The sequence below is a fragment of the Vipera berus genome, assembly GCF_964194415.1.
Source record: "Vipera berus genome assembly, chromosome: 2".
Taxonomy (NCBI): domain Eukaryota; kingdom Metazoa; phylum Chordata; class Lepidosauria; order Squamata; family Viperidae; genus Vipera; species Vipera berus.
The window spans coordinates 272,077,904-272,101,799 of record NC_138203.1 but is presented as its reverse complement, the minus strand read 5'-3'; the positions used below and the strand labels follow the sequence as shown (position 1 = coordinate 272,101,799).

The 23,896-nt window shown below is 42.9% G+C and overlaps 1 protein-coding gene across 3 annotated transcripts in view; it reads right to left on the bottom strand.

Annotated features, from left to right (window-relative positions):
• The window catches only part of PBX2 (PBX homeobox 2), a 47,784-nt gene extending 24,662 nt beyond the window's left edge, over window positions 1-23,122 (bottom strand). For 2 of the 3 annotated variants that reach the window (XM_081321568.1, XM_081321570.1), the window contains exon 1: window positions 1,595-2,311. In XM_081321568.1, coding sequence (XP_081177694.1) covers window positions 1,595-2,128 — 534 coding nt within the window. In that variant the 5' untranslated portion in view covers window positions 2,129-2,311. Of the gene's footprint in view, window positions 1-1,594; window positions 2,312-20,113; window positions 20,188-22,625 lie in introns of those variants that run through there. The other variant, XM_081321569.1, reaches the window with a different exon arrangement.
• Between the last annotated feature and the right edge of the window lie 774 nt (window positions 23,123-23,896).

Below are 23,896 nucleotides of genomic sequence, written 5' to 3'. Positions count from 1 at the left end.
ATAAATATAGTAAATTATAATTTTCAATCCATAATATTTTTCTTACTAGAATACATTCAAAAACACATATCACCTTCCTTTCTCTCTAATTCGGTTATCTAGCCATCGATAAAATTTAGTCCAAGTTCTATAGGAAACTGAGTCCTCTTTCCCATTAATCTCTAAAGTTAATCTATCCATTTCTGCACAATCTAGTATTTTCTTTATTAATACATCTTCAGGCGGAAAAAGTTTCATTTTTCCAGTATTGGGCATAGAATAGATAATTCTCGCTGCTGTTAATGCAGGTAATATTAAACAACCGCTCTCCTTATCATAGTTAGGACCTATCATTCCTAGCAAGAACAATTCCGGTTTAAATTCTATTTGTTTTTTAATCATCATCTCCAACCATAAATGTATCTTAAACCAAAATCTTTTAGCTTTAGGACTGCCTTTTCCTAAGGCAGGGGTAGGCAACCTCGGCTCTTTTATGACTCATGGACTTCAACTCCCAGAATTCCTGAGCCAGCTTGGCTGGCTCAGGAATTCTGGGAGTTGAAGTCCATGAGTCATAAAAGAGCCGAGGTTGCCTACCCCTGTCCTAAGGGCATCGGCCAGTCTTACCAGCTCAGATAGGGTGGGAATGCTCCTAGTCCCTTCCTTTAAACACTGCATGGTATGGGAGGTGGGAAGGTGCCTTTTCCAGGGCAGGCCCTGCCCTGTGGAATTCCCTTCTCCCTGAAGTTCAGCAGGCCTCCTCCACCTTCCTCCTGAAAATACCTTAAGGCCTGGCTTTTCCCTCAATCCCTGGGATACGATGAGGTGGAGGAGAGGACTGAACGAGGAACTGCATGTGGACAATTAACTTTGGTGCCAGCTTTTAATACTTATTGAATGTTGCTGGTAATATTTCACTATAGGTTTATACACTGAACACTTAATATATTTAATGTTTTAATAGGTATATGCATTATGTCGTTTTATTATTGATTTTGTTTTAATTCTTGGCTGGAAGCTGCCCAGAGTTTGATACGGGTAGCTATACCATCGGTTTAAATAAACAAATAAAATAAAATATCTAGCAGTGTATGTGCCATCAAGCCAGTGTTGACTCCTAACAACCATGGATGTAGATTTTCTCCAGAATAATGGGATCAGACCCCAATACTGTTCTTTGTACGGATTCTTAATTCCAACACTGCCTCCATCATCACTATAATCAAGTTCATCTGCTTTGGTGTTCGTTCTTTCTTTCTTTCTTTCTTTCTTTCTTTCTTTCTTTCTTTCTTTCTTTCTCTTTCTTTTTTTCTTTCTCTTTTTCTTTCTCTCTCTCTCTCTCTCCCTCCTTCCTTTCCATCTTTCTCAGCACTATACATTTCCTCCACTTGTCCCCAAAATGGCATCATATATGACTATCTCCATATAATTTAAAAATAAATAAATATACAAGGTGAACGGCAGGATCAAAACGGTTTACTGCCCTAAACGTGTGCAAGCCAAAGAATTTGGCAGAGAGCAAAAATCAAGAGCAAATCCCTTCAAATATGCACGTGCACGCACACAAACACACATATACACACACACACAAGTGCCTGTCCTCAGGTCGTCTTACCTGCTCGTACTTTTCCAGCTCCGAGTGGTAGATCTGGCGGATCTGAGAAAGCTTATTGCGGTAATCCGAGTGCTCGATGGAGTTGTCAGGGGACACCCCTCCTGCCGCCGCCGCTGCTGCCGCCGCCGCTGCAGAACCACCCCCTTTTTCCGGTCCTGCCACCCCCTCGGCCAAGAGCATGTTATCCAGGCGCATCAGCTGTGGGTCCACCGGCTCTTCCTCTTGCGAACTCCGGATGCTCAGCCCTGCCGGCATCAGGAGAGGAAGGGTTAAATGGGGCCGCTTGTGCAAACCTAGGCTTGTGTGCGAGCTTTCATGGGGGGGGGGAGAAGAGAGATGGGGAGGGTGCAAGCATGCACACCCCCTCCCCCTCCCTTCCCTCTGGGTGCCTCTCTGTCGCTTGGCAAGAGGCCGGGTTGCAAGGAGGTCGTTGCTATGGTAGCGGCAGGCCCGGAAAAGGGGTAGCAGTTTTTGGCAGGAAGTCAGCCTGCCAAGGGATGTGTGTGCGAGCAGTTTTGTGTGGGTGTTGGCCATGTTCTGGCCATGTTGGCCAGAAGGGACAGAGAGTGGAAAGGGAGAAGGGCAGAAGCAGAGACCCCCCCCCCCACGGAAGTAAGAGTGAGGATCAGCCAGTTTGGCTCTCTAACCTTCACCCCACCCGGGAGAGAAATTTTGCCCTCCCTCCTCCATGTTTTCAATCCAGGGTCCGTCTTTGCTTTGAATAACAGCCCGGGGGCCTCCATGCACCCCACTCCAAGGGGGAACCTCCCCCAAAGCTGGCATGCGGCCAAAAGAGAGGAGATAACTCACAAACATTCCCCCCCACGTCTCCCCTTTGCAAAAACTCCCCACTCTCTCCCGCTACATAAGAATCGTCTGGCCACGGGGGGGGGGCGCAACTTGATCTGTCGCGCTCAGGCATCCCGTTAGCAAATGTAGTGGGTGCGGAAGCCGCTCAACCGGAGCTGGGGCAGCCCCACATCTGGCAAGGTAACTTGCTGGAAGTGAAGTGAAGTGGGGGGGAAGAGATGTAGAGAAATGGGACGAACACATTCGATTTGTAACCAAGCCAGTTTGCACCAGCAGGGAGGGGCCGTAGGAGCAAATCTGCGCAACTCACTTGACTAGTTCTTGGTGCAAATACAAGGAGGCTGGAAGCCCAAACAATGATGGAGCTTCCTCCACCTTTTGCTCACCTTGTGTGAGGAGAAGGGCTGGTCTGTGGTGCAAAAAAAAAAAAAGCAAAAGCAAAACCACAGGAGCCCAGGAGTCTCTTTTCTGATACACACAACTCACAAAAGCAGCTGCCTTTTTAATAAAACCAAGAGCTCCCAGGCTCTTTATTTCCTGCTCTGCCTAAAGTCTCTTGCAATGAACCAGAAGCTGTGGGAAAAAGTCCTTTCCCATTAAGATACCTTGGTGCCTCAAGCCAGAAATTCAACTGGTGCAGCCTTTCTCTTTCCATCAGGACTTCCCAAAGCACTCCGTATTTGACTTCCCAGGGGACAGTGTGACAAGTTTTTTTTTATTTTTATTTACAGATAGTCCTCGACCTACGACCACAATTGAGCCCAACATTTCTGTTACTAAGCAAGATGGCTGTTAAGTGAGTTTTGTCCCATTTTACAATCTTTCTTGCCATGGTTATGGTTGTTAAGCGGATTGTTGCAGTTGTTAACTTAGTAACGTGGTTGTTAAGTGAATCTGGCTTCCCCATTGACTTTTGCTTGTCAGAAGGCTGCAAAAGGTGGTCACATGACTCAGAACACTGCAAGCGCCATATTTATATTTAGATAGATAGATAGATAGATAGATAGATAGATAGATAGATAGATAGATAGATAAACGATAAAGGCAGCATTCCCGTGGTCATGTGGTCAAAATTTGTATGTTTGGCAACTGGCATATACATGGGAATGCCGCCTTTATCACTTATCAATAAGGCAACAAACATACTGAATACTCTATTTCCCCCCATAACAACAACCCTGTGAGGTGGATTGGGCTGAGAGAGAGAGTGATGGGCTTAAACTCATCCAACGTTCTTGCCTAAGGCTGAACTACTGTATAACTCACAGTCTCCTGGTTTCTAAGTCAGCCCTTTACACCAAACTGGCTCTCCACCAGATTGTTCTTATATTATTATTGCTATTTGTAGTACTATTTGTTAAAATAATACGTATTAATTTACTTTCATATAATAAGTGTTTGGGGGCCGTCAATGAACAATCTGAAACTTTATGGGGGAGGGGTTAATGAGCGGAAGAGCTTGGGGACCCCTGCTTTACACACTAATTAACAGGGCTCTCACAATTTGTGTTGAAATTTTTTAAGAGAGTAGGAATGACTGAAACTTTTCCCAGTACTGGTAAAGGCCACTGCCATAGATCCCTTCTTTTGAACCTTTTCCTGGGCACGGTGGGGATAAAGGGAGCCAATGGTGGGTGGGCGGGAGGGGGATTTTCTACGCCACTAATTCACAGAGGGCAGGATACAGCTGGAAGGAATTTAAAAGTCCCGCTGTTGAAATCTGACATTGTAATCTTGAGTGTGATCTCACTACTATTAATCTCAGCCGGTAGGAGAAAGAAGTTTCTCACGATGTAATAACTACAAATTTCACTTTGATCTCTTATCGCACTGCACTATCTTCAAATCTCAGGGGAAAACAGGGTGAGATTACAGGTAGTCCTTGGCCCATAGCCAGAACTGAACCCCAAATTTTTGCGGGTAAGTGAGGCAGTTGTTAAGTCAATGTTGACCCATCTTACAACTTTTCTTGCCACCGTTAAATGAATCACTGCAGGAATCGGGCTTCCCCCTTGACTTTGCTTCTCAGAAGATTTAAGATCATCCGCCAGACAGACACATTTAGTACTGTATTTCTCCGAAAATAAGACCTAACCGGAAAATAAGCTCTAATGCGTCTTTTGCAGCAAAAATTAATATAAGATCCTGTCTTATTTTTGGGGAAACACGGGTAGCCATTCAATGCTATCTTACCAAAGATGGTTTTTCTGCTTCAGGACTAACTTCTAATTATTGTTTAAATTAAGCTCTCTAGAAATAACAACACTGAGAAAACGATAGCAATTTTGATGTACTGTAGGTTTTTCTTCCTTGAGAATTTCTTATTCTATATTTTATGAATTAAGACATTTATGAATTAAGACATTTTGCATTGATCTTATGCCTTGCAGTAAAAGGTATTGCTGTTAACTCAGTTATTAAAAACATATTTTTCAGTTGCTGCTGCATGTACAAAATACAAATTTAAATTCGTTCTAGTAGTGCTTTACTGCAGTGGCTTTTATTTGAGGTCAAGGAAACTAATCAAGGAGAGAAGCAACCTAGAACTAAGGAGAAACTTCCTGACAGTTAGAACAACTAACCAGTGGAACAACCTGCCTCCAGAAGTGGTGAATGCTCCAACACTGGAGGTTTTTAAGAAGAGACTGGACAGCCATTTGTCTGAAATGGTATAGGGTTTCCTGCCTGAGCAGGGGGTTGGACTAGATGACCTCCAAGATCCCTTCCAACTTTATTATTGTTGTTGTTGTTGTTATTATTATTATTATTCCTGTAACTCTCAGAATAAATCCACTTTTGGTACTATCTGTAAGAGAATCCAAATCAGCAGCACACAAAGCAGAATCTCCCTAACTCTTTATGTGGGGGATGGAAAGGTATTAGTTATTTCAAAGTGATTTAAATTTGCATTAGATCTGCAGACTAAGCCTGCAGTCTAGCATTCTGGACCATAACGTACAATTATTTGCCAGGAATCAGTAAAGGAAGTGATTAAAAACTATACAAATATTATCCAGAAGAGTCATGTGGTTTAAAAGTGGTAACTTTTCATAAAAATGGGAAAAATATCAAGACCCGAGCCAAACGTTTCAGCTATTTAAACAAGCCAGTTTTTGGTGCTACTGAGCATTCTGAATTCTACTTAATTGGATGAGACTTTAATTAAGGTAAAGGTAAAGGTTCCCCCGCACATGCGTGCTAGTCGTTTCCAACTCTAGGGGCTGGTGCTCATCTCCGTTTCAAAGCCGAAGAGCCAGCGCTTGTCCGAGGATGTCTCCGTGGTCATGTGGCCGGCATGACAAGACGCCAAAGGCGCAAGGAACGCTGTTACCTTCCCACCGTAGTGGCCCCTATTTTTCTACTTGCATTTTTTACGTGCTTTCGAACTGCTAGGTTGGCAGAAGCCGGGACAAGTAACAGGTGCTCACTCTGCTACGCGGCACTCGGGATTCGACCCGCCAAACTGCCGACTATCTGATCGACAAGCTCAGCGTCCTAACCCACTGAGCCACCGCGTCCCTTGAGACTTTAATTAGTAACTCCCTAACTTCTACCTGCATTCTGGCTGGGGAATTCTGAAATTTGAAGTCCATACACCTTCCAAGTTGCTTAGGTTGAGAAACACTGCACTCAGTGATGGAAAAGGTCTAGAAACAAGTCTCAAAACAGCATCCTCTACTCATCCTGGTTTGACAATAATTATAATCAATAATAATGAATGATATCCTTCAAATTCATAACATCAATATAATTTCAGCCGTTTTTGTCCTTTATTTTAGCTTGAGGGAGGCAAGAACTCCCCCAATTAGCAACCATTAAAATTTGCAACAGCACTGGAAAAGTAATGTTATAACCAGTCCTCCATGTTTATGACTGTTGCAGTGTCCCTCCAGTCGTGAGATTGCCACTTGTGTGCTTCACAGCCAGCTTCCAACAAGCAAAGTCATTGGAGAAGCCAGCATCAATAGCGCAGGACACGATCACTTAACAACCCTGGGCAATTCGTTTAACAAGCACAGTGTAAGTGACATCATCGCGGTCACGTGATATCTCACTTAATGACCGCACTTCAGGCATTCAACAGCTGAGCTACATTTACAGTGGTTTGTAGCATCCCACAGTCGTGTGACTGCATTTTACAATGGTTTTGCCAAAAAAACCAGCATTTACTTACAATATTCAGCAAAACTGGCCCATAATGAACCATGGGTTCATTAATGACCCGGGTGGTTGCTCAACAACTGCTGCAGAAAAAGTTGTAACATTGGCTCAGTCACGTGGGTGACCCGATTTACAACCATCATGATTTACAACCTTGATGAGCAGACTCCATTACACCCATAAGTTGAAGACTACCTACCTACATTCTGGTTAGTGCAAGATCTGAAGTGCAAACTTCTTTCTTGTGTTACATTGCAAGCTTTATTGTGTTACCTTGCAAGTGTGTTGCAGAGCTCTTGCATGGCCAACCAAGCAAATAAAAAGTTGTTTAAAGGTTGTAATAGAGCAACTCCACATTTGCACTATTCCTATTACATGCGTACAAATTTATACATAAAGGGGCAAAGGAGCTAATTTTCAGAGTTAACCACACAGATGTTTCCACTTAAGATCCGTGCAGCCAAATGCAATCCATTGCATGGTACTCTGACTTTGTCAAGTTCAATACAGCTAGAATTTCTGATTTTCATTGCATTGCACACCTGGGATTTATTAAAACCCAGACACTGAATGCCTCTCGTGTCGTTTGATAAAAGCTAACTAAAATGAACGTCAAACTAGAAGAAAATTCCCTGCAAGTCCCTTTAGGAATTCTCAAAATTAAAGCACATACATTGTTGTGCCTTTTTATATACAGGAAAGGCACTCAGCACAGAACTGGGAATTGCTTCAAGTACTTAAAGTGGTTTGGGGAGATGCAGATTTGCGATCTGCCAATAAACATGGCTTAATCCCAACAAATTTAAGAGGCTGACTCTACTGCTTTCTCATGAACTATGCTTTTACTTGTTTAATCAAATGTCATCCAAAGTTGGTTCCTGAGAAACGTCAAGAGCCAAAAAATGTTTATAATAACGTTCTTCTACAAACAGCTGCACAAAAGCTAGTGGCAAACATTCCTGGTTTTTGCAGGAACGCTAAACCAGAATTCCTTGGTAGATGGCTTATTGTTCAGAAGTAACTACGCCAGTTCACAATGCCAGGTCCATCACACTTCTTCTAAGCGGATAAGTCAAAAGCCTTGCTAGTGAAATAATTTTGTCCTCAACTTACAACTAGTGACCATTTGAAGTTACGACACTGGAAAAAGTGGCTTGCAACTTGGCAATTATATTCACTGCTGTTTTGCTTGTATAGGAGTGGTTTTTTTTTGAAAACTCCAACTTGTTTAAGACACTTCAAATAAGAGAATACTAAGAATACCCTTAAGGGCCTAGAAATCTGCTGCTCAAATGTCCACAATCAAAAGATTGGGGAATTTCTTGACACAATTCAGGTAGTCCTCGACTTACAGCAATTCATTTAGTGACCATTCAAAGTGACAACGGCACTGAAGAAAGTGAGCCATGACTGTTTCTGACATGACTGTCGCGCATCTCCATGGTCACATAATCAGAATTCAGATGCCTAGTAACTGACTCATATTTATGACGCTTGCAGTGTCCTGGGTGTGTGTGTGTGTGTCACATGATCTCCTTTTGCGACCTTCCGAAAAGCAAAGTCAATTGGGGAAGCCAGATTCATTTCACAACTTAGAACCGTCACAGACTTACTAACTTAGAACTGTCACAACATCTCAAAAGTCACATGATCAAAATCCGAGCCTTTAGCAACCAGCAAGCATTTACGAGGATTGCGTGGGGGTGTGTGGGGGTGTGTCACATGATCACCATTTACAACCCTTCCAGAAATCTTCTGGCAAGCAAAGTCAGTGAGGGAAGCCAGATTCAGTTAGCCACTGCAGTGATTAGCTTAACAACCGTGGCAAAAAAAGATTGTAAAATTGCGTGGATTCCCTTCACAGCCACCTTGCTTAACAATAGAAATTCTGCTTCCATTTGTGGCCATAAGTTGAGGGCTACTTGTAAGCTTTTCCACCTTGGGAAATGTCTGCTGAATTAATCTGTTCCTGTTTCCAACAATATTTGAGGCCTTGTGAAAAAGAGTGTGCTTCACCATACTGTTCTGTACCAGCCTGCTACCGGCCCTGCAGAAAAAGCAGGGACAACCCCTTTTACAAGAAGGCAAGAGGCTGGAACTAAGCCTCCCAAATTTATTAACTTAAAACAGAGCAAAGAGAGCAAAGAGAGCAAACACGAACCATGAAACAGGAGCTATTCAAACGGTTGCCTTCAGCAAACCAGCCCTCCCACGCATTCCCCTTTTAAACAGTTCAGGGCGTGGCTTCTCTCTGCCTCCTTCCGAGGTGCCCCATTGCCTTCCTCTGTTTACTCCTGATTGACTGCCTCCTGCGTCGGGCGTCCTTGAACAGGGCCAGCTGTGGGTCATCTTCATCCACGCTGTCAGGCTCACACAGCTGGGTCTGCGTCGTAACCAGGTGGGAGGGGCCTGGCTGAGGGCTCTCATCAGCAAGCTCTCCAACACCCCCCTTCCTCCTCCTCTGAATCGTCCGACCCAACTGCCGAACCCACAGGCTGACCCTGAATCACAACACATACCCATTTGCTGATCTTGTGCAAGAGATGTTGCAAATTGTTTTATGCAAATCAAAGCACACCTCTGTATCACCTCTGTATTTTGGGCAAGAATGCCGAGTACAAAAGAATCTATATTTCTGTTCACAGGGTGTCACGTTTCTTACTTTGAGTGGTTTTAAGGTTATACTTGTTAAGTCTCTAGAATTCATTTTGCAAAAATGTATTTATTAGTCTAGCAACGGAAGGGCATCTGAAATAAAACAAGATGTGAAGGGTTTTAGCAGACAAGTGAATTTTGATCTCAGGCAGCAAAACAGCTACGACAGGCCTATTTCACAACTTAAAATTATGGACATAGTACTCCTGCCAGTGAAATGAGTGATTTAAGAATGTTATTGTAATAAATATGCATGACACAGGCATGCCATGACTTTCCAGTTTCCATCTCCAATTGAAGAGATCAGATAATAAGCGATAATGATACATTTCTCCCCACGTGCCTGCATTCTGGACTAGATCAAAATGAATATTCTTGAGGATGGGGGTACTCCCAATCTTGTGTAGTGTTCTAGGAGCTTTAGTCAAGAAAAGAAAAGAAAAAAAAAAGAAAAAAAAAGAAAAGAACAGAACAGAACAGAAAAGAGGAAGGAGATAGGCAAGGGGGAGGGAGGGAGGGAGGGAGGGAGGGAGGGAGAGAGAGAGAGAGAGAGAGAGAGAGAGAGAGAGAGAGAGAGAGAGAGAGAGAAAGAAAGAAAGAAAGAAAGAAAGAAAGAAAGAAAGAAAGAAAGAAAGAAAGAAAGAAAGAAAGAAAGAAAGAAAGAGTATGTAAATTGTTTAATAGAATGTTTGAATAAATAAAACAAATTTTGTGCACTACAAAGTGGCCAGCTGGGTACTCCCATAAAAGTCCCAAAGAGACATGAACAAATTGACAGGTGCAATTTAAAGACCGATGTCAAAATAGCATCAGAGTTTTGACTTCACCTAAAGTTCACCCATGCATTTTAAATGCATGGCATCTTCCATTGTTTTTCATTTGTCATAGTTTTCAGAATTCCAGCCTTCATGTGTTCAAGAATGTATACTATGGATTGCCACCAAAATTTAGCAGCAACTTCACCCTGAGCTTCATGCCAATGAGAAAGGAGTGAAATGTTAAGACAAATTTTAATAATAATGGCAAAATCTTGGCCGGCATTTAGAAAATCTGCACATTGACAAAATTTCCATCTATCAATTGAAAAGGCATGAGTGCTTGGATTCACACATGCATTACACCATCCTCGGTTCTTGGGAAGAACTCGATGCATACGAAGGCCAGCACCAGCTAAAAAAACTGGCAGCTGTGACTCCACATTATTGTGAATAGATAATAACAACGTATCTACCCAAATGCACAGATGCAGTTTGTTTGATTTTGGACTTGCGCTGTGGTTTGTAAACCATGACTTATAGCTGCAGAGAATATCTTGAATAAAGCCAACTCTGGTCGATTCAAAAACCTGTTCCTTAACAGCAAAAGAGTTTTTGTTTAACAGGCTTAGTTGGTTGAGTCACTCAGCCACTTGGGCTGAATTCTAAAGACAGATTAATTATGAAGTAAGTCAAAAGCAGTTTGAGCAACAACAATCCCCTTACTCCACCCTCCTGCTGAAGTTGTTTTTCAACTTTTTGTAAAGCACGAGTTGCTTGTCTCTGGTGTATCTTTTAAACAAGTGTTTTAAGGGAGGGACATTCAAGCCTGCAACAAAAATGCAGACCATCCGCCTTGTGCAAGAGAAAGGTGGAAAAAATGGATGACCGAGGACTGAAACACAATGCTTGAACTCCAGAGAAGAACATCAAGTCCATTGCCAAGTTGGGACGAAGCCAAGCACATCCCACAGGAGAAAGGGGGGGGGGGGAAAGGAGTAAATTTTGTTTGCAGTGCTGCTATTATTAAATACTAGAGAACTTGTGACGTGCTGGGTCATTGTTTTAGAAATATTTCCTTACTAGATCCCCCAGTGCTTTCAACAATAGTAGAGCTTCTTAAAAATTCAGGGAGACGTTCATACATGTGTCTGCCTTGAAAACAGCCCATGGTGAATTGTACAGCACTGTGGTGGCGAACTTATAGCATGCGTGCCACAGGTGGCACGCAGAGCCCTCTCTGTGGGCACACGCACCATTGCCCCAGTCCTAGGCCTTCGACTGGGTTTTATAAAATCTTTTCACTTTGGGCCTCCACTGCCATGTGCAAAAAAAAAAAGGTTCAATCAATCAATTTCAACTTCTTGCGGGGGGGGGGGGGAAAGATCTCACAAAGTTGGAATTGATTGATTGAACTTTAGTCCCACCCAGTCTGCCGTTACCACTGCAGCCACGCCCACTCAGTGGGTCACACCCGCCCGGCACCCGACGATACATAAGTGGGTTTGGGGTTGCAGTTTGGGTACTGGGTCTCTAAAAGGTTCGCCATCACTGGTATAGCACAACAAGTATTAGGAACCGACCACAGGAAATGTTTTGCGACATTTTGCATTATGTCATAAAATGCTTTATACCGTTGGCCAAATTTCAATTCCACGGGAGTCACTGGTCCCAGATTTTGGACACATTCTGTAAGTCGGCCCACTTGAAGCATCCTGGTTTAAAAACTTTTGTCCTGTTTTGCCCAATTAAGAATGAGCGTTTTAGTGCTACGTAGCAGTGTTTGTCAACTGTGGCAATTTTAAGACTTGTGGACTTCAACTTCCAGGAATTCTGGAAACTGAAGTCCACAAGTTGGAGACCCCTAGTATATAGATATTGCGGTGTCACAAAATACTAGAAATATAACTTGGCAATATATCCACAGCTATTTTCTTTACTTCTATAGAGGTTTTTTTAAAAAAACCTCCAACTTGTTTAACATACTTCAAATAAGAGAATACTAAAAATACCCTTAAGATTCTAGAAATCTGCTGCTCAAATGTCCACAATCTAAAGAATGTGGTATTTCTTGATGCAATACAGGTAGTCCTCGACTTGTAACAGTTCATTAAGTGACCATACAAAGTGACAATGGCACTGCAAAAGGTGACTTACGACTGTTTTTGACACTTTCAACTGTTGCATATTCCCACGGTCACATAATCAAAATTCAGATGCTTAGTAACCGACTCATATTTATGACGGTTGCAGTGTCCCAGGGATCATGTTATCTCCTTTAGTGACTTTCTGAAAAGCAAAGTCAATGGGGAAAGCCAGATTCACTTCACAACTTACCAACTTAACCACTGCAGTGATTCACTTAACAGCTGTGGCAAGAAAGGTCGTAAAATGGGGCAAAAAGCACTTAACAACTTAGCAACAGAAATGTTGGTCGTAAGACGAGGACTACCTGTATAAAACCAGTTTTACCGGAAATAAAAGTGGGAGGAGTGCTTCAACTAGGGAAAAGGATCCCATGAGGTTTCTAAAAGACCTTTCTTTGTTTCTACCATCAGGGTAAAACCCATCCTCATTTGTCATTGAAATTTCAGACAAATGAGTTTTCATTTAGTGCTATAGCAGGTAAAGCGAGAAATTAAGCAAAGCAACTCAAGGCTTTGCCGCATTGCGAGTCACATCATTGGTCTACTGAGTCTGTTTCCTTCACCTCGAATAATCAGAGCTTGGGAACAGACAAGGGTACAAATAATCCTCAATTTATAACCATTTGTTTGGTGAATGTCTATATGGAGATTCTCAATCATCCAGGCCATAGTTGTCCCAAAGGTGCTTTTTCATGAGGCAACTGGACTTTCTTGTTTTTCTTTGAAGACGTTTCGCTTCTCATCCAAGAAGCTTCTTCAGCTCTGACTGGATCCTTCCATTCCCCCGCCATCCAGTCAGAGCTGAAGAAGCTTCTTGGATGAGAAGCGAAACGTCTTCAAAGAAAAACAAGCAAGTTCAGTTGCCTCATGAAAAAAAAGCACCTTTGGGACATTTGTTTGGTGACTGTTCATAGTTAGAGCGGCCCTGGAAAAAGTGACTTATGACTGCTCCTCATACTGACTGCTTTCTTTAGAAGTACATTCATCTGCTCAGAAAATATTTAAAAAAAGACATGGGATTTAGGGTGGAGAGAATATTCTACAGCAGCATTTTTCAATCGTGGCAGCTTGAAGATGTTGGACTTCAACTCCCAGAGTTCCTCAGCCAGCATGGCGGCACCTGGGGAATTCTGAGACTTGAAGTCCACACAATCTTCAAGTTGCCACGGTTGAGACATTGTTCCAGAGGACATTAAAGTACATCCTCACTTTTTGAGCCACATCAGTCATGGTAGCCAGTCGATGAAGGGCAAAGACAGCTGTTTTGTTAGAACGTCCCCCTCACACTTTCCAAATTTAACACCCCCAAAGTTCCTCAAGACTGGTTACTCTTTGATCAAAAGTCGTTTTACAGCAACATCTGAATGACCTACCCAGCCAAGGGTCTTCCACTTGGGGACCTCTGAGTTTGGGAATCAACACTTTCCGGAGCCCCAAGAGTAACCTCAGAGTGTTCTGAATGTGACAGGATTATCGTAGTCCTCAACTTACAACCATAATTCAGCCTGTAAATTATGGTAGAAAGTCACGATGGTTGTAAAGCAGACCATCACATGACTGACCCAATTTATCACATATTCTTGTGCTAGCTGTTAAGCAAATGCTGTGGTCATTAAATAAACTCACTCTGCACTATGGGCCGGTTTTTGCCAAAAAAAACAACCCAGAAATAAATGCTGGTTTCAAACAAAAATGTCATAAACCACAGTCACATGACTACAGGACAATGGAAACCACTCTAAATATGGGCCGGTTGCCAAGCACCCAAAATGTAGTCATGAGACTTTGGGGGACGGGGGCATTGTAAGTTTGAAACTGGATCTTAGGTAGCTTTTGGGGGATCCATTGTAATTTTGAACCGTCACTAAGTGATCGGTCATAAGTCGAGGATTATCTGTACCTTCTCTTGGCAATCTCTTGGCCTCCTCAGGGTGCCACCGATCAGAGAATGTCGGTTGGTGGCCCCCAGGGGGAGGTCCTTCTCTGTGGGCGCCCCGGAGCTATGGAATCGGTTGCCGGTTGAGCTCCGGATGGCGCCCAACCTTCGCTCCTTCCGTCGCGATCTGAAGACACATTTATTTGAACAAGCCAGCTTGGCCTGATGGGGGATGGGTTGGGTTTTTATTGTCATTTTTAATATATGTATTTACTGTTTTTAGCTTGGGCATATGTTTAATTCTTTTTAACTTTTGTATTTTTGTATTTTTTATATGTCTGCCCTGTTCACCGCCCTGAGTCCTTCGGGAGAAGGGCGGTATATAAATAAAATTATTATTATTATTATTATTATTATTATTATTATTATTATTATTATTATTATTATTATTATTATTATTAAATCTCCCTTGTTTCTCTGCTGAAAATGGAACAAAGACATACTCCCTTCGCTAGCTCACTTGCAATGATAAGATTGCCTAAGGTTACCAGGTTACTGCTTCAAAGCAAGACAACTGCAGATAATGTGGAGTAATAATTCAGAAAATACAGATATGGGGAAGAAGATTCCTGTGTTGCCTTGAGGAATCAAAACCAGTGTAGCTATCCAAAATTACAAGTAATTTTTCCTACGTCTTGGCCCAAAAGGATACTTTCTGCTAGGGAGTCTTCAGGCAGAGTACACCCTGTCCCCTGGATTTGGCAAGGGTGGGGCCAGGCTCTAGACTGCCCAAAAGGCACCAAAGAGGGCAGGGCGAAGATTCAAACCAATAAATAAAAGTATGTGTAATTAAAGTCATAAACCGAGAGGGGAGGAAATAATGTACATCCTGACTTGGCACGTACACCCAACAAGCCCAGATATATTATAGCTGATTTGCACACCTGATAATATCATTTTAATTTGCATGCCACTACTCGACTTCGTGGTAGCCTACAGCAAAATAGAACTGGGCCCACATCTGCAATAACGCAGCAATCATAACACATATAAAAAAACAAGCAACAGAAGAGGACAATACGATAACACAGCAGCAACCCCCAGAGCAAAAAGACATCATTTACCGCTGAGGTTTTTTTAGTGTCCTTTCAGGGGCCAAACCAGACGTGACAAAATTTCTGAAGGTAACCATCAATTCTAGTCCAGGTGCAGAAGTTGATCTGCATCAGGATTTAACAAAGAATCAGGGTGATATTAACCCCTTTGCTTCCTGCATGCTTTTGATCTAGAACAGGCTCTCCAAACTTGGGGACTTCAATTCCCAGAATTCCTCAGCTAGCCATGCTAGCTGGGGAATTCTGGGAGTTGAAATCCACAAAGTTACCAAGTTTGGAGACCCCTGATCTAGAACTTCTTTTGCCCCTTGCCTTAGAAAAAAAAATGCTCTTCCATGCCAGGTTTCCCACAAAGCATGGCTGAGGTCCATGGATCTGGATCAGAATCATAAGTCCCCATTTGAAGACACCAATACAGATTGAAAGGCAGAAGTGAAGAAGGCCTGCTAGTCATGCTTAAAATCCCTCAGTGGAACTGTTAATGGATACCTGACATCTAAATTTATCTTAAAAGTAAAAGGTGAACAAAAGGTCCAGATGAGGAATCACCAAGTAAAAAAACCAAGATAACGAGGTGAGATTCTCAATTACCTTCAATACTTAAAATTTTTAAGACAGAACATTCCTACATGAGCCCTCAAATGTCTCTAGAAATTTAAAAGACGTGTACCTTGACTATGCCTACACCTAGGAACTACAAGTAGTCCTTGACTTACAACAGTTCGTTTAGTGACCGATCAAAGCTACAACGGCACTGGGAAAAGTTTTTCACACTTGTGACCGTTGCAGCATCCCCCTGGTCACGTCATCAAAATTTGGACACTTGGCAACTCGCACACAGTTATGATGGTTGCAGTGTCCCAGGGTCATGTAATCCCCTTTTGCGACCTTTGCAATGTCAATGGGGAAGTCAGATTCACTTAACAACCAGATTAACAACTGTGACAAGAAAAGCTGTAAAATGGGGCCAAACTCAATGAACAAATGTTAGCAACATAAATTTTGGGCTCAATTAGGGTCATAAATCAAGGACTACCTGTAGTAGAACTCTTAAAAATAAATAAATAATGTGTTGTTTCCACCGTTGATGATCTTTGAAAATGATCGAAAATAAACACATTTCAGTCAACACAACATTAAGAGATGTTATACCACAAAGGTACCGAATTATGCCATATGGAAACAAGTAAATAATCTGGGATGAAACACAACTGCTGCCTGGCTGAGGAATTCTGGGAGTTGAAGCCCACAAGTCACTCACACTTCAATTTCCACACGTCCTTGAGAAGTTCTCCTGTGAAATTCTCTTAAGACAAAGCAGAATTCACTTTCTTCAACAATGGCATCTTCCACATCCAGAAAACATGGCAATAGCACTTCCTTGCTTGCCAACTGGCAGTTTTTATTGTAGTTTTTATTTTTTTGCCAAACAGAACTCATCTATCTATACAACATTCCTCTAGAAGTCTAGACCAAGGGTCTTCAAACTTGGCCTGGCTGAGGAATTCTGGGAGTTGAAGTCCACAAGTCATAAAAGGGCTAAGTTTGAAGACCCCTGGTCTAGAAGAACACCTAGGTGGCGAACTTGACAAGGATCAATGTTCTTCTCAGTGAGCATGGCCTTCATTTGACTGCTGTCTCATTCCTTCATTTTTATCCAGTTTATTATTATTATTTTAATGGTAAGTCATGAGGCCTGACTTATCCAAGATAGGAGAAAGCAGCAGATCTCTGGATGTTGTTGTCTGGGTTTCGGTATATTGTGCTTGGGGAGTGATTTTTAATAAACGTTTCTTGGGAAGATTCACATTGTTCTAAATCTTCCTCATTTCAAGACTTTGACGTCATCAGAGGAGCTCCAGAATTCAGAGTTTTATAGCATTTTTCCAAACTGATAGACATCAATTGCTTTTTTCTTTTTGGAGTCCTCAAAAATTTATTTTAACCATAACATTACATCCCTCTAAACATTGTTTCTCAAGCTTGGCAATTTTGAAGCTTGCTGGCTGGGGAATTCTGGGAGTTGAAGTCCACATATTTGAAAATTGCCAAGCTTGACAAACACTGTTCTGGAATCTGTGTAGTAAGAACTTCCCTTCTGATGAGCTGAACCAAAGTTTATGAAACTCACAAGGGTAGTCTTAGTTATCCCTTTAAAATGAATTAGCTGAATTGGTTGAACTGGGGATAAGATAATGACTTTTCCATGCTGGGACAATTCCCCTAGGAAGATTTGGTTTATGAAATTTATCAAAGACAAGGACTACAATTCAATGCTATTAGTTCAGGTTCTCTTTATATATTGGAACTTATTTTTGCAAAAGTTAGAAAATCCAAAAGAGGTGAATACATATTCCCCCAAATTTTAAAATCCTTAGCTTTTTTCCTTCTTGCAAACTTTGATTTAAATTAAACAGCTTAAAACCAGAGAGCTTATGTGGCTTTCGAAAGTCCTGATTAGTGCCAAATTTAAATGAGCAATAAAACCAAAAGTAAAAACTATAAAATATATGGAAACTATATTAAATTGAGCACATTCACATAACCATCAGGAGTTCAGCTTGATTTGAGAAAGACGCAACTTTTAAAATTAAGTTACTTTTGACTTAAAATTCTATTCATTTAAATTTGTCTTAATTCCACTGATTTTTTTGGGGGGAAGCACACTGAAATAAACTATTGCACCTACATGAAAGCACCCTTATTCTAAATTTTATACTTTATTTCTATAAAGTAGTCATCTCTAACTTAGCACTGTCCAGGATGAGTGTTTCTCAAATTCTGTAACTTTGATGTGCTGGCTGGGAATTCTGGGAGTTGAAGTCCACCCATCTTAAAGTTGCAGGATTTGAGAAACTGAGTGATATCCCCAGAATTCTCAGGCAGATTTTTGCAGGTGTGGGGTTTTTTTTTAAAAAAAATCACGTCTTAACTCCTAGTGCCTACAAAGTCCCTGCAGTTTTCTTGGCAACATTTTCAAAAATAGTGTTTCTTTGCCTTTTTCTTTCTAAGGCTCAGAGAAAGGACTTGGCCCAAAGTCACCCAGCTGGTTTTGTTTCTAAGGCAAGACTGGCATTAAGAGTCACCCCAGCTTCTACTTCACTGCCTTTAACCATTAAGTCAAACTGGCTTCTCATCTAGAGGTTAGCATGTTGTTAAGTGGTATGAGCTGTACTAGCAATTCAAGGTCACCTCGGTATTTTTATACTGGATAAAAATACAACTGGAATACCATATGTACAATTGTGATATATAAGCAGTTACAGACCCAGATAGAATGATATACAGGCATAAAAACGTAAAGCTGTAATTTCTGCAGTTTAGACTGCATAGTCCTTTATAATCAGAATCTTAATTTTACGTTAATCTTCCATATTCCCGCTTTTGTTATTTTTACAAATAGCTAAAGGGGGCAAACATATATACAAACTTAAAACACCAATGTGGCATATGTGTTTATTGGAAAGAAAATAAGCCTCCTTCATTTCAGTGGCACCTTTGAGATAACTGATCGACTACTGTAAGTTATCAGCAATTTTATCACATGCATTAAAAGGCTATTCTAAGAACTCTAGAAAGACGATAAAACTGTGCAGTATAAACTAAGAGTCAATAATAGCATAAAAGAAACACCAGCAAAGAAATCAGATTTCAATAGAAATATTGGCAAAACAGAAATATATTTATTGGTAAAATTTATAGGCTGGCCTTCTTACCTCAAAGTAACTATGGGTGGCTTACAGTTATTAATAACAATACATGGTTTTTTTCATTGGCTTCATATTTGGGCTGCAATAAACTGGATGAGTTCCCAGGGATTATCTGGAATTCTACAGCCTAGATATGGTGCCCTTTACTCTTTCTAACTAGGTTTTGTTTGCAAGAAACTAGCAACCTTCAGAGAAGGATTGATCACTTACATAGAACAATAACCCTAAACTCTTTCAAACATTCTGACCCAGATCCCAGTTAAAATCAAGCTGGTGACTGAGATTCACAATGACCTCTCTCTCTCTCTCCCTCTCTCTCCACGACTTACAAAACAACTTCCAGAAATAGCAATGTTTCTTCCCCCCAACTCCCAAAAAAAGTCAGAACACTCTGCAATGAAGCCCTGGTAATACCAGTCTACTAAGAATGAGGCAAGAACCGCTTACAGATCTTGGATCCATCCTCTGAAGTAAAATCATGTAGCAACATATATGTAATACCATTCATAGACCGTACAGGATACATCTCGGAGACCTCTTTTCCTATTTTGGCTGCCTGATTTCTCCCAGAGGTCCAGATCTCAGTAGCTTAGGTGACCATTTCGTGACAACTTGGAAAGACGATCCCTTATCTTTCCTTAATCCCCTTCCCTAATCCCCTTTCACTTTTTAATCTAGGGAAAGCGCAAATTCAAACAGCTGGAGAAGCACCATTTCCTCCTCTCTCTCACTTGCAGTTACTTGCGCCACCCCAACCGATATCCTTAAGCAACTCAAACCTGACTGACTCTCCAACTATCCAGTCATAGGAACGTTCCCCAAATCAGGATCAATGCAAATCGAGCAGGGGAGATGAACATTTCCAACCCACCAAGGGGAGAAGGAGGTTGGTGGTTCTTGCAGACAAAAGATCCAGGTGTTTTCCAAGCAAGATTGACAAACACAAAAAAAGAGAGGTGCACCCCTCCCCCTGCAGCCCACTCCCCCCCACACACCAAACCAGCTTTAAGGAAGAAAGCAAAGGAGGAAGGCGGGATGAGAGGCAGACGGCAAAAAAATTTCCAGACACGCCAGCGTCAAGATGGCGTTAGAAACAGCAGGCCTCTGGAGAGAAAACACCCACTCTTCTTTCTCTCTTGCGTACCCAATTCTCTGAACCCCAAACCCAAAATTGTTGAATTCCCAAAGGAAAAGAAAAGAAGCATTTTCCTAACAGGTCAAAATAACGCTCTGCGGGTTCCTTAGAAAAGCAGCAATCAACCCCTACCTCCGATCGGATTCAAACAATACCTGTTTTTTCCTTGATTTCGCAGAGGACAGTGAAGAGAGCCGGCTTCATGCGGTGACAATTCAGCGTGTGCTTCCTGCAGTTGAAACAGTGGAAGAGAGAGAGCAGATAAAGCCATTTGGTTCATTTTCTGTCGTTGGAAAGAGCTGAAAGGTTTCAAGAAAAGGGAGAATCTACGCTTGTGTCCACTATCGCTCATAGGCCTCGCTCGGCTGAATTAATCCATTTCCACGTCTAGCAGAGTTCCAACCCCCCAGCAATTCCCAATGTAATTCCAACATCCGGATTTCCCCAGCAATAAAAAAAACAAAAAACCCGTGCATTTCCTTCCATTATGGAATGGTTTATTCAAATGATGGGGTACGTTCCACGGGCAGTGAAATGGGAAAACTTTTTCTTTCATCAAGAACTTTTTGATAGCCACAAAATAATGAACTATATATGCATTTCCTGCCAGGACCATAGAGGAGCAGTAAAATCCTAAGATGGGGTGTTGTTGAGCTTTGATGTTTTTTATCCATTTTTTCTGCCTGATTTAATTCAGTATATATTTTTTTAAAATGCAAATACTCTGCTTTCTGATACAAAAGGCCCCTTGGTGAAATAGGATTCTCCATTTTGGATGGACAATTCACCTCAGTTCTAAAGAGTAACCCAATACACGAAGTATTGTAATGGAGTAGGGTTTTTTGCAAATTAAAACCACCTAGAAAGAGAACAAAGACCTGAATCTTAGATAACATTGATGCATATATCCTTAAGCAAAACCGCAAATGGCTAATCACTTATTATCTTCAAAATGGAGTGTAATCGCACTTGAAATTACTAATCTTCCACACTAAAACACAACTTTTGCAATCCAAACTAAAATCTACACCAAGAACCTCTTTTCTCTTTAGAGTCTTGCAAGCTTCAGCTACCAGCAATTCAACATAAAAAATCCTCATGTACAGAGCCTGCTACTCAGTCCACTAGAATTCATATTAGCTTTAATAGAAACAAAGCCACAAGTCTTAGTAAAATACACCCTCGAGGCACTATCCAAATATACCATATTCCTTCTTTTTTGGCCGGCACCTCACAAGGGTTAAGTAGCATAGCCAGAGTACTGTCCACTCATAGCAACAATCCTAACTGAAAAACAAACACCTTTCAGTAACTGAAATCCATCTTCTTAAGCAAACTAATGTACTACAAAGCTCTTCACACACAACAGAGCTTCAAAACACATCTCAGAAGCCAGGCCTGGCACAAAACAATGGCCCTTTAAAGACTGCCAGGAAATAAACTAGTTTTAAAGAAAACCTGCAGGCCAAGTCCACCAGAAGTTAAAAATTCAGAAGTTGCCACCTCAATGCCAGGCCAGTGTTGCACTCCAGATCAGAAGGTACACATGTAAAAAAAAAATATTACTCGGTAATACGAAAGTGTAACAGAAACTATAATTCTCCATCAGAAGGAGAGAACGGGACATAGTCACAAGATGTGCAGTAAGAAAATTGAGTGAAAACTCAAGAAGTAAAACAAATGTGAATCTGGTTGTTAATTTGGGGAGAACCCCACAATTTTTCTCTAATCAGTTCTTAGGTCTTAAGCACTAAGGGTTCAATCCTTATTTATTTCTCTCGCTGCTTCAGACAGATCCAGTGAATTTTTACATCGGTACCTAAATCCTATTTTACAGTTTCCTCAAGCCAACAGCTGCTTCTGGGTTCATATTTTCTACTGCAAATCACTTTGCCCATGTAGATTGCACATAAAGCCCAAAGCATCTCTGGATCCAGTTCCCTATTTCCTCTTTTTATCCTAAACGCCAGATCCAGCAGGCCTCAATAACCCAGCCTGCTTGCTTCTTAATCGAGTTTTTTTTATGCCTCCCTACCACAACTCTCACCTCTTCCCAACGATAAATAAAAACCAAACTTGCTCTGTGATTTCCAAGCGTCGGATGAAATTCTTCCCACCAAGTTCCCCCAAAGCGACCCCTTTCTTTGCAAAGCCCACTTTTCTTCCACCCTCCCCCCCCCACACTTTTAAAAAAAAAATACCCCCTTTCTCCAGAACTTCCATTTCTACTTTCTGCCCCAAAGGCAAATTTGGCTTCCAAAGCCAGGTTGTTCAGAGGACCCCCCCCCCTAAAAAATCCCTGGGTCGTGAATCCCAATCCCATTCCTGGCTTTCCAAGTCTCCCAACCCGGCGCTCGTTTCCAACCAGCTTACTCAAGGCAAAAAAAAACACAACAAAACCCCAAAAACCTCGCGGGGGAAGGCGAGCGCTGGGGGGAAGCAAGCCAGCAAATCCACCGGCAGGGCCTTCCAGATCCCAGTTTCGACAACTCCGTCGAGTCTTTGCCAAGAGTTTGCACCCCTCTACCGCACACACACACACACACACACACACACACACACACAAAGGCAGCCCTCCCGGCCCAACTTTCCAGCCTCTCCCCCCTCCTCCTCCTCCTCCTCCTCCCCTTCGCCCCGGCCGTCCAGGACTCGAGAAGGCGAACCAACTTTGCTTGCGCTTCGTCCAAGCTCTGGTCGGTGATGGTCATGATCTGCTGGAGGATGTCGCCGATGTCTTGCTTCCGGGGCTCTCCGTTATCCGAAGGGGGCTCGTGGAGAGCGTGGGGGGTCATGGCTTGGACCCCCTGGACGGGGGGGTGCCCTGGCATCCCCACCGCCCCCCGCGCTTGGATCAGCCTGCTTGGATCATCCATGCTCGGCGAAGGGAAACCCCCCCACTCCCACTCCCGCGCCGGTGCGCGTCCACGCCGAGCCGCGAGCCGAGGAAGCGAGCCGGCGGGCTGGCGGACGGGCGGGCGGGCGAGTCCCAGCGGGAGGACGCTCCGGCTTTGGCCGCCCGCGACACAAGGGCGACGCTGGGAGGGGTGGGTGGGAAGAAAGGCTGGCGCGCTAGTCCATCTTGGCGGTGCGCTCCCACGGCCCCTTCCTTGGAGACTTTGGGACTGGAAAATGGACTCCCGCACAAGGCGCTGGAGGAGGGGGAGGGAGGAGGAGGAGGAGGAGGAGGAGCTGGGAAGGGGGAGGGAAGAGAAGAGAAGAGAAGGAGAAAAAAAAGGAGGAGAGGAGCTCAGCTTCTCCTTTTCGTTTCCACCCCCCCACTTTCTCCTCCTCCTCCTCCTCCTCTTCCTCCTCCTTCGGCGCCTCCTTCCCCTGCTCTTGGTGCGCCCAGACGGAGAAGTGCGACTGTGCTTTTTAATCTATTTGCTGCCCTCCGCTGGCTTGGGAGAAGCAAAACGCCCGGAGCCGCTTCTCCACCTCCTCTCCGGAGCCGACCGGCTTCCTCCTGGAGGCGGAGAAGCGCACAAATGAATGGAAGGAAGGATGTTGTTGTTAGTTGCGAAGTCGTGTCCGACCCATCGCGACCCTATGGACAACGTTCCTCCAGGCCTTCCTGTCCTCTACTGTCTTCTGGAGTCCCTTTAAGCTCACGCCTACTGCTTCAGTGACTCCATCCAGCCACCTCCTTCTCTGTCGTCCCCTTCTTCTCTTGCCCTCAATCTTTCCCAGCGTTAGGCTCCTCTCCAGTGAGTCCTTCTTTCTCATTAGGTGGCCAAAGTATCTGACTTTTAGCTTCAGGATCTGGCCTTTCTAAAGAGCAGTCAGGGTTGATCTCCTCTAGGACTGACTGGTTTGATCGCCTTGCAGTCCAAGGGACTCGCAGGAGTCTTCTCCAGCACCAGAGTTCAAAGGCCTCAATTCTTTGGCGCTCAGCCTTTCTTATGGTCCAGCTTTCACTGCCATACATTGCAACTGGGAAG